Raw genomic sequence first — 16,508 nt, 5'->3', positions numbered from 1 at the left:
GCACTTGTGACTTGGTAAGGCACTGTGGCATTTGGTTTTTCTTTAAGGAAAGGAGATTTGAGAGGTCCAAACAACAAAATAGAAATTGAAATAGCAGCTGCAGTAGCATTTTTGATTTTCATTGCTGCACTGCATCCTTTTACCTATACCAATCTGTTTGGGAATGTTTCAGGAGCTTCATTCCAAAAAGAGCTGGACTCTGTGATGACAACAATGTTTATCTTCTGTGTGTCAGCGTATCATCTTTTCCTCCCTCACATATTGACTTTAGGAGACTTGCTGCCACATCACAGAGAAAACAAATATATTCATCTACAGAGTACTGACCAAAAGGGGAAAAAAACCCTTCCTTTCTCAGGATAAAATTAGCTGTAATGCGTGTGGGATGCAGTGGTGGGAGAGAAAGGGAGAGATAGGATATAGCTCCTGTTGTGAGAAATAACTGGAACATCTGGGCACTACAGCTTCAGCTGGCATCTGGTACCATTTCTGTGCATGGGAAGGAAAAATGCACTTTTGTTTTGGTTCTGTAGAGCCACAGGAAACAGCAGCTGCCCAAGCCCAGCTGGTACAGGACACTGGAGCAAAAAATGTGCTCTGTGAGATAGGGCCATCATGGACTGACTATTTCTCCCTCAAAAATGTCCTCCGGAGAAGACAGCTCTAAAATGTAACTTCATCCCAACCAGAACTGACACCATAATCTGTAATTGTTTAAATAAAAAAAAATGTTTTCCCTTAAGTAAGATGCTAGCAGGCGTCCCTGAGAGGCAACAGTGAGGCCCATTAGACCTCTGCTGTATGCAGGGTGCAGTGGGGTTTTTGATCTCTCAGGAAAAGGCAAACTAGGAACCAGTGGTGGATACTGGAGCTAGGCACATTTAACTTGAGCAGTGTGGCTCTGATGCATCTTGAATAGTGAGAATGGCAATTGCTGAGGAAAAGAAGAACTACTGAGGGGACATAGCATAATTTGGTATCTTCAAAGAAAACGCTGAAGTTTTTCTGGAAGATAGTTTCAGAGATGGGAATGCTATAATGGGAAGTTGACTGTGGATGAACCAACCCAATGTCAGTCTCATCCATGTGAAGCCACTCTGACTGCACAAGGTCCCATTTGTAGATCACAGCAAGCTCTGTGTTGCTGTGGCCCTATCACAAATAAGCTTTTGAGCTGTGGTCATCAGCACAAACCCAGCACAGGCTTGCCCTGAATAAAGCACAAGCAACCACTCTGAAGAGATGAGTGGTAAGATTTAATGGCTCTGGTAGCTAAACCCTGATTCAGAGCATCGTAGACCAGCCTGTACCCCTCAGATACTGACTCTGTGGCTCAGCACCTCTTCCATGTGTCACGCCAAGGGAGTATCTACCCTTCCTTCCACTCCTTTCTCTTCTTGTCGTATTAAATAGCCTGCCAGGGACACTATGACAGCTGCTCTCCCCAAAGGCCTGACATTTTTGCCACAGAGAACACTTTGCTTTCTTCCCAAAACAGCAGAGGCAAGGCAAAAATGTGGAGATGTTGGTGAGTGCAGGTGTCGGTGAAGTGAGTGGGCTGGCCAGCCAAAGTGTCTCTGCAGACACAGTTAGGCTGGTGAGAACAGCCTGCCCAGACCTACCAGGTGTGACATGCTTGGTGTGAAACTCATTCCCTTGATGCCTGTCTCCCATTCATTTTCCTGCTGTACCCTTACCCTGGCACTTTATGGTGTTGTCCTGTGGCCCATCCATCACCCAGCCTACAGTCAGAGGTGGCAGACCTAGCTGGTCAGCCAGATATATGCATGTAGCACATACTGTAGGAAGCTGGGAAAGGATCCACACTGACAACACAAAATATGCCTTCTCCTAGCTGCTTCCCCTCAAGGAAACCCCATTCCTTGTGTCTCCACCAAGGCCCTTCCCTTGGAGTAGGATGGCAATGCAGAGAGGATGGTCACTATTTCCACAGAAGGTTGTGAAACAAACCCACAGTGTACTTTGCCATGCTGATGGGGTTCTTTTTGCTCTTCCCAGGCTACTGAGAGTATTAAAATGCTGGTGACACTCTGCCAGTCTGACAATGAAGAGATCAGAAAGGTGGCGTCCGAAACCCTGCTCTCGCTTGGTGAGTTGCCTGTTTTAGAGCACTATTTCATTTTGGTTTTTAACAGAGCAGCATGCAAGACACACGAGTTATACAAACACGAGTCTCTAAATTGAAACAAAACTTTACCTAGAGACCCGAACAGGTTGGAAAATAAATATTCTTAAAAATGATTAATTTTAAAAATCATGAAAATGAGCCATAAAAGAAAGAAATGGAATTGTGTGAGTCTGGAGGGGGAAGTGGAAAAGGAGAAACAGCAAAGGAGAAGTTGATAAACAGAAATAATACATAATTAATTTGAAAACCAAGCAGCCTTTGAGGAGGCAGGATGGGCTGCGTCTCATACACCCTCCTCTCAGGGATCCCCTCCTGTCACCCCCGTAGTGCTGTAGTCACACTTTCAAGTGCCATTAGCACTGCCAAATGATCATTTAATCTAAATTATCTTTATATGCACATTTGGACAGAGTGTAGCCTGCAAGTCCTGATTCACACAGTACCTCAGACACCTCGCATTGGCCCTCATTTGTCCTTGAGACCATAGCCACCCTGTTTATTAACCTGCAATCTAGCTGCATAGCAGTGTGTGACTGCAAGCGTGGCTGCACAGTTACAGGGCTCCAGTGCTTCACTGGCACAGAAAAAATTGTATTTTTCTGGCCTTTAGGCCAGGCATGAATTTCTACTCCATGAGCATGTGTCCACCTGTGACACTTTAGAGCATATGCAAAGAATTTGCATAACTCTGTCATTCACCAATTCACTCTGCTGTTGGACTTGTTGCTCTGGTTATAAAGCAACTAGCCCTGGGACACTTGAAAGCCTGGAAGACTGTACTGCCATTCTTCTAGATAACACAGAGAGACCATTTTGATTCCTAATGGTCAGTTCACCATACTCAGCCCAATGCTATCTACAGGTGCATAGAGATGACTACCTAAGAGAAAAGGGCTTGAGACACACAAATAGTTAAATTTAGCACATACACTACCTCATCTTTTTCAGCAGTATATAAGTAAAGATGTGGCTTGACTCACTTCTTTGAAGTGCCAGGAAATGAGAAGTGGGCAGACTTTATATTGTCCCAAGTAGAAGTGGATGAACGTCATCTGCCTCAAGCACATCACAGCTACAGGTGGCAAGCACCACAGGTCATTTAGTTAGACAAGCGTACAGAAACTTCGTCTAATCATACAAGCTACATCTGCTTCTGTTTTGCTCTAGATAAACCCAGCAAATTACATGAGAGAACAATAAAAAATAATTTGAACATTCAGACCATGCTTAGTTTTCCCAAGTAATTTCCGAAGCTCCCTTCAACAAGATAAATTTTAAGAAGAGAAAAAAGTTACTGGCAGATTGGTGCTTTCTAACAGTAGAGAATCCAATATTTAAAATGTTGTAGGGCAATAAGGTAATACATTATTATGCTTTAACATTTTGCATCCAGGTGAAGATGGGAGACTGGCATACGAACAGCTGGACAAATTTCCCCGGGAATTTGTTAAAGTTGGAAACCGCCGTGGAACTGAAGCTGCCGCAGCTTTTTAGGTAGAAAAGAACCTTCCTGCATTTAACAGGCATTAAGTAGGATGGAGCTACACTTCAGTGTGGGGAGCAGAAGGAAGACCGAAGAATTCAAGGAGAATTTCCCAAATGTAGCAATTTATAAATTTATAAACTTAGGGAAAAGCAAAATCTAAAACCCAGCTTAAGTGTTCCTACCGGCTCCCCCTTGCAGCTCATGATGGAACAGATGGATGCTGAGGAACAATGCTTTGTTGACTGATTTGTAACAAATAATGTAATTGCAGTTATTGAACCTCAACAACCTCCTGTGAGTTTTTAGAATTTGGCATCCTTATATCTCCTATCGAGTATTACATGTACTTCCTTGAAATTGTGGTGAAAGCTTGAGACATGCGATAACAAGGACAAGCAGAAGGCCACCTGAGCAGGACTGCAGAGAAGCTTTCTCTTCAACCCCCAGCTAAGCATCTGCTGCCATGCACTGTCCCCAGCAACAGGGAACACCACTCAACTTTCTCAGTTTTGCCTCAGTAATGAAATATAGAGCAAGTTTCTTCAAGCTTTGCCTCCAGAAACAGCACGATCTAAACCCCGGGAGGTGTCACTTTGGTGACTCATTCTAAATGCCTCCGCTGGTCTTTTATTTCCTTTGTCCTGCTCTCCAGCAATGAGCCATCATTCATCCAGAAATTTGTGAGGGGGATCAAACAATCACGTAAGTTTCTGAAAACTAAATGAAAAGGTAAAGCGCATTTATTCGTTCTGAGAAGGAATGAATACAGCTAATTGCACAAGCCCCCAGAGCCACTTGGTCCTGTAAACTGGAGGCAGGATTGGATTTCCTACACTCTAATCAGTGGATCATAGCTTCTGCAGAGTGATTTCAATATAAAGAACTAGAACAAACTGCAGCGGAGCTCGGAGGCAGTAAGGAACCGAGGGTGAAGTGAGCACATTCCCCCCCCCCACACACCCTGCAAGGATGAAAGGCAGCAAGTGCTTCAAACTGTTGATTATGAGCCTTAAGTTCACAGAGGAGGTGAATAGAATTTAACAGAAGTGTTCCTGTACTGTGTTCATTATGCATGAAATGCTATTTAGATGTCAAAGTACCCAAATTTGCATAGGCTACATAGAAAAGATTGCAAACAATTCACATCAAAAGGAAGCCTTGTGCGTGCGCCAAGGACATTGGCAGGCAGAGGTTGTTCTGGTTTGGGTTTTTTACTGTGAATGTTACAACTATGTACATATCTGTATATTTATAAATATATATATTCTTCCGTTAATTAAAAAAGGTACATTTTGTACAGTTCAAAATGCTTACCTGTTTACTGAGGGGTAGAGACTCTTTTTGCAGAAGGCGAAATAACCACATTATGGTTTTTATATCACACCTATCCCATCAGCTGAATTCTTCCAAGGTGTCCTTTTGTACTGACTTCCCCTTTTATTTTTTAATTTTTTTTTTCCTTTTAGTTTTGTGGCATTTGTAATCACCATATTTCCTATCACATTTAAGTTATAATAAAGATTATTTTTTAATTACTAAGCACATCAATCTGTATGTATAGTCACTCATTCTGTGAGCAGCCTCTACACTGTGAGGCCCACATAACCTTCAAACCTCATGCAAGTTAGCTCCCAGTACCACAGAAGCTACTTGCAGATGGATTTGGGGCAAAGCTTTAGGGAGTTGTTTAATCATATTAAGGGAAAAGGCTCGTAGGGAGTACCTTTGTCTTTTCAAGCCTGGCCACCAGGGTAAGACTTCACAACATGTGATTTAGCCAAACTGTTTGAGACTGAAGTAATCTGCTAGACTTCTTACAGCATAGAAACAATTTGTGTTTTATACCATATTGACTTAACTGTTAAGACTCAGAAGACCAAGATCTTACAAAACCATCTAAATTACATCCAGTGGGAGATACATATAGCAAGTACTACTGCCTGAGGGCAGACAGGAGACTGCAGCTTCTTGGGCAGTGGGAGAAATGGTGCAATACTCGTTTGTGTTTTAATATGCACAACTCCTGCATTTTCATCTTTCTGCTGGCCAAGGGCAGGTAAGCAGTAAACTATTGTAGTAACTGAAGCAACCACACAAACCACAAAAGAAGGAAAAGTAAAGAAGGGATCAACCTATGGTGAAAATGACTGCTTAGTTGTACTCCCACGAGGAGAACCAAGAGCAGATTGTTGAAAAGCAAGTTTTAAACTCAAATGCTGTTTTGGAAGCAAGGAGGAGACTGTGCTTTCAGTGCTCCTTCTCTGGTTGCCTCAGTGCGTGTGTGCAGGCCCTCGTTCCTGTCCCAGAGCACCAGCAAGATGCATGCACTATTTAAAAAGATAAAAAAATTATTCTATTCCCCCTGTCTTTTAAGAATCTCCTACCTGTAATACATGTCCTCTATCAAAAGCTTGCTAGTAATTTGCAAATCACAGTGTGGAACACAGTTTTGTTGAAGCAAAAGCTATGAAGGCACCAGGTTGTGGGTGCTACATTCTGCAAGTCCGATGAGTTTACTTTCAAGCAAGCACTAGTACCCTACATTTCTAGCTAGTCTAAGTTCAGAGCAAACCAGCTTTGTGTACCATTCAAGATACTTATCAAGCAAGGCTCCACAAGGACTGGCAGAACATATGCTGAAGAGGCTCCAGGACTGTTACTGAGCTTTTGCAGACTACTTCTTCCCTTCTGGGAAGACAGGCTTGTCTCAGACAGAAGACATTCCTTTTCCTCCTACAGACACCCAGGCTTACAGCACAGAACTGCACGTCGAGCAGAGAGCGCAGGGCTGCTCACGTATGCAGGTGCCATGCCAAATGGAGCTTGTATCTATTTCCATCTACATTCATCTCACCGTAGTTCAAATCCACCCTTTGGGAAGTTTATGAAACTAAAGCTGGACTGCTACATGATTATAAACATTAAAACCCACTTACTCAGCTCACACAAACCAGACAGGAGCAAATCCTGCTCACAACAAAGTCAATGAGGAAATTCACAGGAATTCTAGTGGGAACGGTTAGACCCAATCTAGTTCCTGTTGTGGTATCAGACTGACAAGCTTGAACCCGGCACGTAGATGTGCAGAGGCTAAATTTCACTTTGAGCATTAATGCTGCTTTAAAAACCAACAAGGAGTCATGTTCTAACATGATTCATGACAATATGTATAAAAAAAAATCCTACTTGATTTAAGAACAAAACCAGACAAAATCCTTTAATTTTCTGCCTTCAGGGCTACAAAACCCTGAAAAAGGGAGCAATCCTTAAGTCTTCTAAAACCAGAAGGCAAATAAAAAGGAACACTGTATTTGTCTCATAACTTACATGTTTTTATGTTCACAGAGCTGACAGTGCTGCCCTTTCCTACCGCATTAATGCAAGAGCTCTCCTTTATGGAGTAGGAAAAACAAGATTCATAAAGGTGAACGTAACACAAGACAGACACTTACAGCTACAAAGGAACCACCAGTTACAAAATCTCTTTTAGGGCTGCGGCAGGTTGACCCAGACTTAAAGCTCTGGTCCACCCCAGAGAAGCACGTTAGGAAAAAGTTCCTGTACCAAAATAACTCAGCAGCAGCACAGCCTAGAGATAACTCACTAGGAAAACCGGGGTAAGAAAGAGGTTTGCCTGGTGATTTGGTTGGTGGCTTACTCTTGCTCTTCATGAACTATGGTGGTTTTCACCACCCCTACCATGGTGTTATTGTGTGCTGCCTGGTAGATACTAATTCATGGTGCCACTACACTACTCCAGCTACAGCTCCAGCCCAAGTTAGGCTGCCAAGAGCTTCACGTTCCTGTCAGCAAGGTTCCTCCCGTTCCTGACCTGCTACTTTCAGAAAAATTATCTGCTGTAGCTTTACCCAAAATACAGGTGTTGCTGACTAAGCATTTAAAATCAGGAGTCTATATGCCTGCCAGACTGTATCTGAAGTATGGCCCCCCTGCTTTGCTGATCACAGTGGTTATCCTCATGATGGGATCCCAGCAACCTCCCCCTTCAAATGGTGGCAGTGCCCCCGAGAGTATGACAGAGGGATTGTCATCCCCAAGGGTTAGACCTCCAATGTGGCCAAACACACTTCATTAGAGGCAGTTTTTGGCAGATCAACAAAGCAGCAGCAAACTAAGTTTTCTCAGAACACCATTATCATTTGCTGAACTACTTTGTTATCTCAAGAATGGAAAGAGAAATTAAAATATACAACAAATATTGTCTGTTGAAGAAGACATTGATAACTCAAGTCTCAAGAACAGCACTGGAAATGCATGGCCTTGGCAGATCTGCTCAAAATTGCAAATACAACTTTGAAAAGAACCTCAGATGGCTGTTAAGGAAACATGAATGAATCTGCCTCATGCTTCCTTCAAAAAAAAAAAAAAATCCATGACCAAGCTCATGACTTACACACAGGCTGCAAGATAAGCCTCAACACACCACAGTGCTGTAGGCCCTCAGGTAAGAAGCAATACAACGCCAAACACACGTTTCAGTTGCTCAGCCAAGAAGTTATTATGGTTTTATTCTCTTCTCCACACACTCTTAAATACAAGGGGTGTTTATGCTAAAATTATGGCTTTTTTCCCCTTAACCAATGGTAAGTTCTTCCCCCAGTCAGCTTGCATCCACCAGTCCCTGCACAGCTGCTCCTTCTTGAAATATCTGACACCTGAACTTGGCCCATCTCCCCCCACTTCAGTCCTCCATACCTGAAATTCTGTCTGCTAGGACACATTTGAAGGAGGAAGTGCTAGGACATAGTAGCTGCACCCCACTTTTGAGCAGCCTTAGGGTATTTCAGTGAGAGACAAGATCATGGCTGCAGCCTCTGCAATGAGGAGTCCACATGCTAGGCAAGTTGCCACACAAAAGCATTTATGACTTCTTGGAAAGAATCACACTCTGCAGTTAGGTTCCAGAACTGGTAATTTTATTTGGCTGGAAAGAACACTCTGTAATTTGGCTGGATATGAAATGTCTTTGTCTTTAGTGATGCTGATATTCAGCTGTTACACAGCTACGTGTCAGAGGTAAATGAGAGGTTCCCCATATACTGAAAAATAGAAGGTCAGAGGGTTCTAAGAAAACTAACCACACAATTCTGTATAGTTTCTATACATTTGACATGCAAAGTTCCTAGACTTACATAGTTCTACTGGATGTATTTTAAAACACTATCAGGAATTTTCAGGACAACAAATGAAACTTGATCCTTGTAGAACATTTTTAAAAAGCAAATGGAGCATCATAGAACTTTTGACAGTACTTCCATACCTTAATCTCTCTGATGTAATGGGCACAGGGAGATGGTTTGATCAAGGTCCAATACATCCATGACAGAGACAGGAATGAAACCCACCCACACGCTCTGTCATAATGCAGCTCTCACACCCGGTCTTCTGCAGCATGTTTTTTCAAGAGTTTATACAGCAAACTATTCTCTCTGCTAATAAATTTAGTAAAACCATAGTAGCCTTGAAGATTCCAGGTGCAAGTGTACATATCAGTAAGTAGAACATGCCTTTCTGATGGAAAGCCTTCTGCCACAGGCAGGCCAAATGCTGCAATAGCTCCATCAGGCTGCAGGAAGGACTTGTGTGATTTATTCTGTACACAATTTCAGCAGATCCAGCCACCCAGGGGACTGTCTTGTCTTTGTTATTTAAACAAAATCACTCAAGAAAAAGCACAAGATTTTAAGTATAAGCATTTTCCTTGACCATCTTGATGAAAATAAGTTAGATCCAGATGCAGATAACAGGAAAATTCTGGATTTGTTACCTTCTGGCAGCTGTTTGTTCTAACAGCACCTGTACTAGAGCTGTTCAGAGCAGGAGGTGAAATGGTGGAAAAAAAAAATTGTACTTGCTGTCTCAGCTGGATTGATCTGCCAGGCCAGCTAGTGACGTAGTGCCTGCAAATGCAAAGTGTTCCTGATGTTTAAAGATAAAGCCACCTCTAAAAAAAAAATTGCTGTTTACTATGAATAATTTATGCACTGCCTTATTTACAATTGAAGAACTACTTTGATATGAAAAAAATCACTCATTCTGAGATGGGAGAGGTTTAAGTCACATGACAGTATTATCCATTTCTTTTGAACAGAAAACCTCAGTTACTCTACAAAACAATTACCCAGCATCCAGATGTGTGTTTTTTTTTTAAATGCAGCATCAGTGCAAGTTAAAAGGACACACTTGGTCACCATTTCTGCACTGTGATGGAAAGGATTATGCCTAAGCACCCCCTAGAGCAAACTGGGAGGTGTAACCTGTTGTTTACCAAGCTCCCAGGACAATGTGATGCCTCACCCTGTCATTACCAGATTCATGGTGAAATGGGAGCCAGAAGGAACATTACTGCCTACAATGGCTCTGACATACCCTGAATGTCACAACATACATCACTTGTGAAGCATCCATTAACTTACTGACACCCACAGGGACAGAATGAGGCAAGGGCAGGCTCTAAAGGTGCCAGTCTGAAAGTTCCACAGGTGCATTCACACCCATTTTGGCAAGGCCCGATAGATCCATAAAGCAGAATTCCTCTGGTTATCTCAGCCTCCTGAAAGCCACTCAACTTTAAGATCTTCACAAGATAACTGCTATGGCCACCATCTTTTAAAGCTTATCCATGTAAGATCTTGTTTCCTTTAAGAACAGTTCTCAGAACCAGAAAACTTACATTCAACTTACTCTCCCCTTCTACCTCAGCAAGCACTACTACCCCTCCCACAGATTCCAGATAAGGTGCTCAAAGTTTTAGACTGTTTTTTATTCCTGTAAACATTACAGAACATTACTACCTTGGTAAAGAGGTGCCTCATTTCCTCACAAATACCAGAGCAGTACTTTGAAAACAGACATTGTTTACCTCCAGAACAGCTCTGAAGTGTAGGCTGCTTTGTCTCCATCTAATTTGCATTACAGCTGCTATTAGGAACAAGAACACTCCATCTTCTCTTTAGAAGCCAGTATATACATTTCTAAAACAGACTGTCAATACTTCCTACTTAAGCTCTCATCTATACACCTTGGCAAAGGCTCCCTTAAAAGACAGAGGCAATTACTTAAAAAAACACGGCCTGAAAAGCATAAGTCTAACTCAGCTTTAGATCTTGACTCATATACCCTTAGCGCACAAGTTTTGCTTTCCCCATCCACCAAAAGCACTCTGTTCTCCAGAAATCTGCAAATCTAAGGAGTTAAAAACTGCCCGGGACTCACTAGAAAAGCCTGAAAGATGATTCTATCTACAGTGGCCACAACTGACTGACAAGCCTGGAGCTAGCCCTTCCCCACTCAAGTAAGAGGCTATTTTGGTAAGGCAAAGATTTATTTATCAATTTCCATGTATGTGTCAAACCAACGGATATTTACACAACAGTTTGAAATACACAGTATTTGCACTTTATACAAGCAACCAAGTGCAGCCTGTACTGCAGCCTGTACTAAGCTTTCTGCGCAGTACCCAGATACTCCCACTGCTACATAATTCCAGTTAAAAAACGACGTCTGCAATGCTTCCTCTAGTTTCAGTACCAAGAAGTTCTAGTACATCCTTTCAAGAGGAAGTCTGCAATTAAAAGCCACATACAAAAGCCTATTTAAAGGTCATCATTCCAGTTGCAAATGACTTGCTTCCTTTGAAGCAGGGTCTGACACACTCTCCCTTAAACCACATGATACTCGTGATGGTCCTTCAGAAGTGCTGTCTGCACCATCTCCACAGGTGAGCTCTTCAGCTTCTTGTTTCGATTCCTCCAGAACCAGACTCTTTGGTGTCTCAAGATTGTCAGGTGCTTCCCCAGTTAGCCTCTAGAAAGAAGCAGACAGTGAACTTAATTTCTGCTTAACAGCCAGTGAAAGAAGACTGCATATTCAAATAAGCAAGCTATCTTCATTTGGAGATTGTTATTAAACCATTCCTCAGTCACAAGAATCTTAGACACTCGAGTTCAGCTCAAATTGCTACCTCTAACTCACAGACCACATCAAGCCTTCCTTAGGCTTAGGTTCCTCAGTAGGACAGGTTGTAGCTTAGGCAACCTAAAATCGGGGAAACAGGTTCCCAGGTGAAATATCACTATAGCACTACATAGGTTTCATTTTAGAAAAATTACTATACAACAGATTAAGTTCATAATTTTTAAATCACAACATGAAGCTACATAAAGTCTAGGTGAACTAGAAGATCCAGCAGATTCTACCACTTGATCAAAATAAAAATTCCTCACCTAACCTGACCTTAGGAAGAAAAACAGGACTGGAACAGGCTGCTTTTGAGGCTTCTCCTTGTTTGATGTATCACTTAAGGCTCATTAAAGCCTCAAAAGTGAGCAGCTTACAACTAATAAGCTAACTTAACTGTTGAGGAACTGCAGAGAAATTTCCAACTACCTTACTTCTCTAAGTCCTTAAATCATTTAATCTCTGCCTGTGGGTTTATCACTAACAAGCAGCACTTCCTGAACACCAAAAAATTCAAGTGTAACAAATTAGTGGAATCTTTCAAGAGTGACCTAAATTGCATTAACTGAAAATTAACTCCATCAAGTTTACTTCAATTACATTGATAGCAATAATCTTCCAATTTGTTTCCATCTCCCCAGTCTAACTGGAGACTCAAAATTTGACAGGCAACAAGCCTCAACCTAGTTGAGAGCTCCATGCCTACAAAAACAACTCAGCTGATAACTTTAGTATCAAGGTTCCATGGCTATTTATCACAGCTTCAAAGGCTGTTACAGACAATCTACTCCTGGCAGAGGAGTCATGGAATCAGCAACACAACTACCTGTCCCCAAGGAATTCTCAGAAGGAGCTGTTCTGAAATTTACAAGTTTAGGAACTTGCACTTTGTGTATCAGCCCTTTTTGGGCTGAGAACCTGGCAATTCTTCAGAGAAACCCCGATTTAAAGCTTACAGGTGCTCACTTCTCCCTTTCACTGCTCTACTTTGTGTCCTTGTTTCAAGTTTATTTCCTCCAAGGACACAGAATATACAAATACTTTATTTAGCCAGCAGCCTCTCACACACACCTATTAGGCATTTGAATTTAAGTCACCTCAGAAAAGTAGAGATGAATCCTTCTTTCCCTTGGCACCACCTCTCAAATGCAAAGCCTGTTCTGTTAACACAATAGTTTGACTCTCCCCTTCAGAAAACATCACCCTTAGCACTTTCTCCTGTGGGTTCTAAGGTGAAAAGGTTATGCCCTGGAAGGAGCCTTATGCCTCTGGATCAGAGCAATCCCACAGGAAGCAGGTCAGATGGTAACTGAGTTGTGAGCACACATTTCTTTGCTGGTTTCTCACTTTCTCATTCTACAACATGAACTGTAAATTCCTCCAAGTACCTCGATCACACTGGTCATATAACGCACGTGTTCAGCCAGGGACATGAGCTCTTCATTTTCTTCTCTCAGGTGGGCAATCTCACCATCCTTCTGTTCAATTTCTTTGTGCAGCTGAGTTCAAATAACAAAATATTAAACTGAGAAGACAATAGTGAGTGGTAAAGAAGTTATGTTTCACTGGCTACCTTTTCATTTTCTTGAAGCACTTCATACAGAGCCTTCCTCCTTTCTTCAGCTACTTCTTTCCAATACTGAGATGAAGGGCTTCCTGAAGTAAGAAGCTACAGTAAGTCTGTGCTAATACTGAGTTCTTGAGATCACCTGAAGATACCTAAACTTGTATACAAGTGTTCTATGAACTGTAACAAGAACTCACTCCATGGTGTTTTCCCAGAGATTCGTTGTAAATTTAAAACTAGAGATAGCACGTGCACCTCATTATGCCAAAACAGGCCTTCATTTCAACTGTCCTTTCATCAGAATTATTAGCCACTTGAAAAGCTCATAGCCAAGCCCAAGCCACAAACTACAGGACTTGGTAGCAGTGCTGTACAAAATGGTTCTCAGCTACTGGTAACCATAAACTCATTCTTAACCACTGCTAGATAGTTACACTATCATTGACTCCTGCTAGGAATTAAAAAAAAAAAACCACAAAGCCCTTACTTAACTGACAAAGGAACCATGTTTCAAGTGCTATTTCAATGGAACCATAGCATTTTAAGTGCAAGAAAACATTTCACGAATTACCACAAACCTTTCATCATAAGATCTATAGCTTGAATGCCATCATTCATCTTCTCATTTTCCTGCTCCTTGTCCACAGACACCTCAGCCTGACAAGCCTTTGAGATGAGCTTCTTATTGCAGAGTTTCCTTTTGACTGAAGATTTCTTCTGCATAGAACACAGGCAGGTTTAACTTTGAAGCAACATTTACCAGTTTGTATTATTAAAAAAAGCTGAAGTCTGCTCACTCATGACTGCAAAACCTTTATAAGCCCTGCCTCCTTCACATCATAGTTCTAGTTCACAGCCACCTTGATACCCATAGGTTTAACAAAAGAAATGTATAAAACATTTTCCTGCAATACTCAAATTACTAGGTTAGTAGTTTATTACTCAAGTAATAGCAAGCTTAAGTTGGTGTCACACTAGTTAGCAGATTGTAAGTTTTTTCAAATGTTAGTTTTCAGTGAAAAACTCAAAACCATTTCACTAGAAGTAGAAATAATCATACATCTACCTAGAGGTTATTGTTTAATTTATACCTCATTGCGTCTGCCAACCAGGCAGCCCGTTGCTGAAGGCTGAATCATTTTAAGAGTTCGTCTTGGAGCAGCACTGCTTGTGGTGTCTATGAGGTACTTCTGAAAAGACAAACAGGGCTTCAGTCAGTTCCCACTCTTCTCCACGTGGACTGAAAGTTACGAATCGGTCACGCTCCCAGTAAGGCAACCCACAGTTCACCTTTTCGAGACGAAAAAGGTACTTTAGCCTATGTTATGGTTTGTGTAAAGATGGGGATTTATTCAGAGCAGAGATGGCTCTTAATCATGCAAAGATATGCTCAAGTCCCTGCCTCAGAAAACTACCCCTTCATAAAGATTTTACAGCAGAACATCCTGACCAGATCTCAAGGCCAGTTACAGTGCAGTGACACACAATCTTTAGCTGAAACTCCAATTTGTATTTGAGAACAGCAGTACCAGACTCTGGAGGGCAGAAACAAAAGTTAACATCTAAACTTGCAATTGCCATAAAGTCACACAGCATCTCAGGCAGTACCTGGTTTTGTTACCTGTGAACACACCCCCAAGTGGTGTTCATTTAAACAGATGTGTTTCTTCAAATCTCCACTAAAGTGGCTCTAAAGCTTCCCTTGCTTCGACCCGGACAGGCTATTGTTTTGCATTTACAGTATGGTTATCACTTTTCCTGTCAAGTGCAAATACCCATTTCTCCCACCAAAGCTTTCTGATCGGGCTGCTTACACTGCCACCACGGGACAGCAAACAATGGCAGACAACCAAGCAAGGCTCGCCAGAACACAATGCCACAGCGGCGTGAGAAAGTTCCCGAGTCACACCGTGCTGCATCTGACAAGAGCTCTCCTTTCCCACGGTAGTTTCTGCCACCAATTATCCCGCTGTTGAACCAAAGGACAAACACTAACTGCTGTGGGAACAAGCAGCACACCGTGTCAGACACTGCTTGCTGCTACTGAAGGTTAGAAGTCAGTACGCTCTGCCAAGAAATTAACTAATCCTTGAGTTAACCCCACTGAAAGGGCAAAAAGCCACACAGAGGGATTTATATCCTAGTCACCACAGGACAAGATTGCCACATGCATAAGTCAGTTATCACTCGGCCATTTTCATTAACACCAGAAAGCTTCATTGCAATCATTCTAAGCCTCGTGATAGAGGGCTAACTAGCCTCTAATTTATATGGCACGTCTACAAATCCAGCTAGTATTTGTAATTAAGAATTTATTGTTTAAAAGTTGTGTAACTGTTAAATCATTTTTTTTGTTTATTGTTAAAATATCGTGAAGTACTACTGTATGCAATTTATTGTAGATTTAACAAGAGCAACAAGACTAGCATAAGTATAAACTTAAGAGACTTAGCAGTCACCTCTTAAAAAGGTAAATCCTTTAAGCATTTCCACCACTTCCAAAGCAACTACGGTTCACGGGGGCAGCTTTAGAGACAGAACATCAATACTTCAGTTACAGCAAACTCAAGTCAAGACAGATTTAACTCTTAGTAAGTTTATCCCTATAAAGGGCAGACTACAAGAACCTATGCTACAACAGCTCAACCACCAGGCTGATTCAGTAACCCAACTGAGGCAGGTAGACTGTACCGTTAAAAAACAAACAAAAAAAATCAAGACGTAAAAAGACAGCAAGCTCAGTGTCAAAATAAAAAGGACATGTAATAAAAACCGAGAAGTAAGAAAAAAAGTAGTTCTAAGCACATGTGCCCAAGCAGGACAGAGCGTTCCCAAGCCACATTACACCGCCTGCCAGGTTACTCAAGCCAACAGGACGTAAGCCAGGTGGAAGCAGATTACAAAAGATCCCTTTGTACTCCTTCAGCGGATACAAAATTTGTGTCAGACAGAGGGACCGTTTCCCAGAGCTGAGCACAAACCTTGGAACAAAGCAAACACCGTGTTGGATACATTCCTGATAAATTTCACCTTCTGTTTCCTATCCCTTATCTGCTCCCTTATCTGGCTTCAAGACTTTAAGGCCTATACCTGCAAAGATCCCGATGACTTCTCCACGTTCACATTCTGTTTCATTTTGGAATTCATAGGATCACTAAAAAAAAAAAAAAAGAAAAAGGTAAAACCCCGGTAACATCCGGCTGCAACTGAAGTTCAGCGAGATAAGTTTCTGAGTAATCCAACTCCAGTCCACCCACTTTTATGAGAGCATTAGAAGTTCAGTCCTGAACCGCGTGGTCAGCGGGTTCTTCCCGCCGGATTCCCGC

General features: G+C 41.9%; 2 protein-coding genes across 3 annotated transcripts in view; one reads left to right on the top strand and one right to left on the bottom strand.

Moving 5' to 3' along the window:
• The window catches only part of FAM65B (family with sequence similarity 65, member B), a 34,469-nt gene extending 30,474 nt beyond the window's left edge, over nucleotides 1–3,995 (top strand). For both annotated transcript variants that reach the window (XM_008947821.1, XM_008947820.1), the window contains 2 exons: nucleotides 2,020–2,110; nucleotides 3,543–3,995. In XM_008947821.1, the coding sequence (XP_008946069.1) occupies nucleotides 2,020–2,110; nucleotides 3,543–3,643 (192 nt within the window). In that variant the 3' untranslated portion in view covers nucleotides 3,644–3,995. The remainder of the gene's footprint in view (nucleotides 1–2,019; nucleotides 2,111–3,542) is intronic.
• Nucleotides 3,996–11,261: 7,266 nt separating this feature from the next.
• Nucleotides 11,262–16,329, bottom strand: GMNN (geminin, DNA replication inhibitor). The gene is made up of 6 exons (XM_008947823.1): nucleotides 16,273–16,329; nucleotides 14,274–14,372; nucleotides 13,761–13,899; nucleotides 13,189–13,271; nucleotides 13,004–13,114; nucleotides 11,262–11,462 (listed from the first exon to the last, which is right to left on the bottom strand). Exons 1-6 carry the CDS (start codon nucleotides 16,327–16,329, stop codon nucleotides 11,262–11,264), a joined length of 690 nt encoding a protein of 229 aa, XP_008946071.1.
• Nucleotides 16,330–16,508: the final 179 nt, after the last annotated feature.

The sequence above is a fragment of the Merops nubicus genome, unplaced genomic scaffold, assembly GCF_000691845.1.
Source record: "Merops nubicus isolate BGI_N331 unplaced genomic scaffold, ASM69184v1 scaffold27529, whole genome shotgun sequence".
Lineage (NCBI taxonomy): Eukaryota > Metazoa > Chordata > Aves > Coraciiformes > Meropidae > Merops > Merops nubicus.
This window is presented reverse-complemented; position numbering and strand designations above follow the sequence as displayed.

Excerpts from the sequence above, each read along its gene's own strand:
- GMNN (XM_008947823.1), bottom strand. The coding sequence starts at position 16,329 with ATGAATTCCAAAATGAAACAGAATGTGAACGTGGAGAAGTCATCGGGA. Across the intron at positions 13,115-13,188 it reads TGCTTCAAGAAAATGAAAAG|CTGCACAAAGAAATTGAACA; the intron begins GTAGCCAGTGAA and ends ATTTGAACTCAG. Across the intron at positions 11,463-13,003 it reads ATATGACCAGTGTGATCGAG|AGGCTAACTGGGGAAGCACC; the intron begins GTACTTGGAGGA and ends GCTTCTTTCTAG.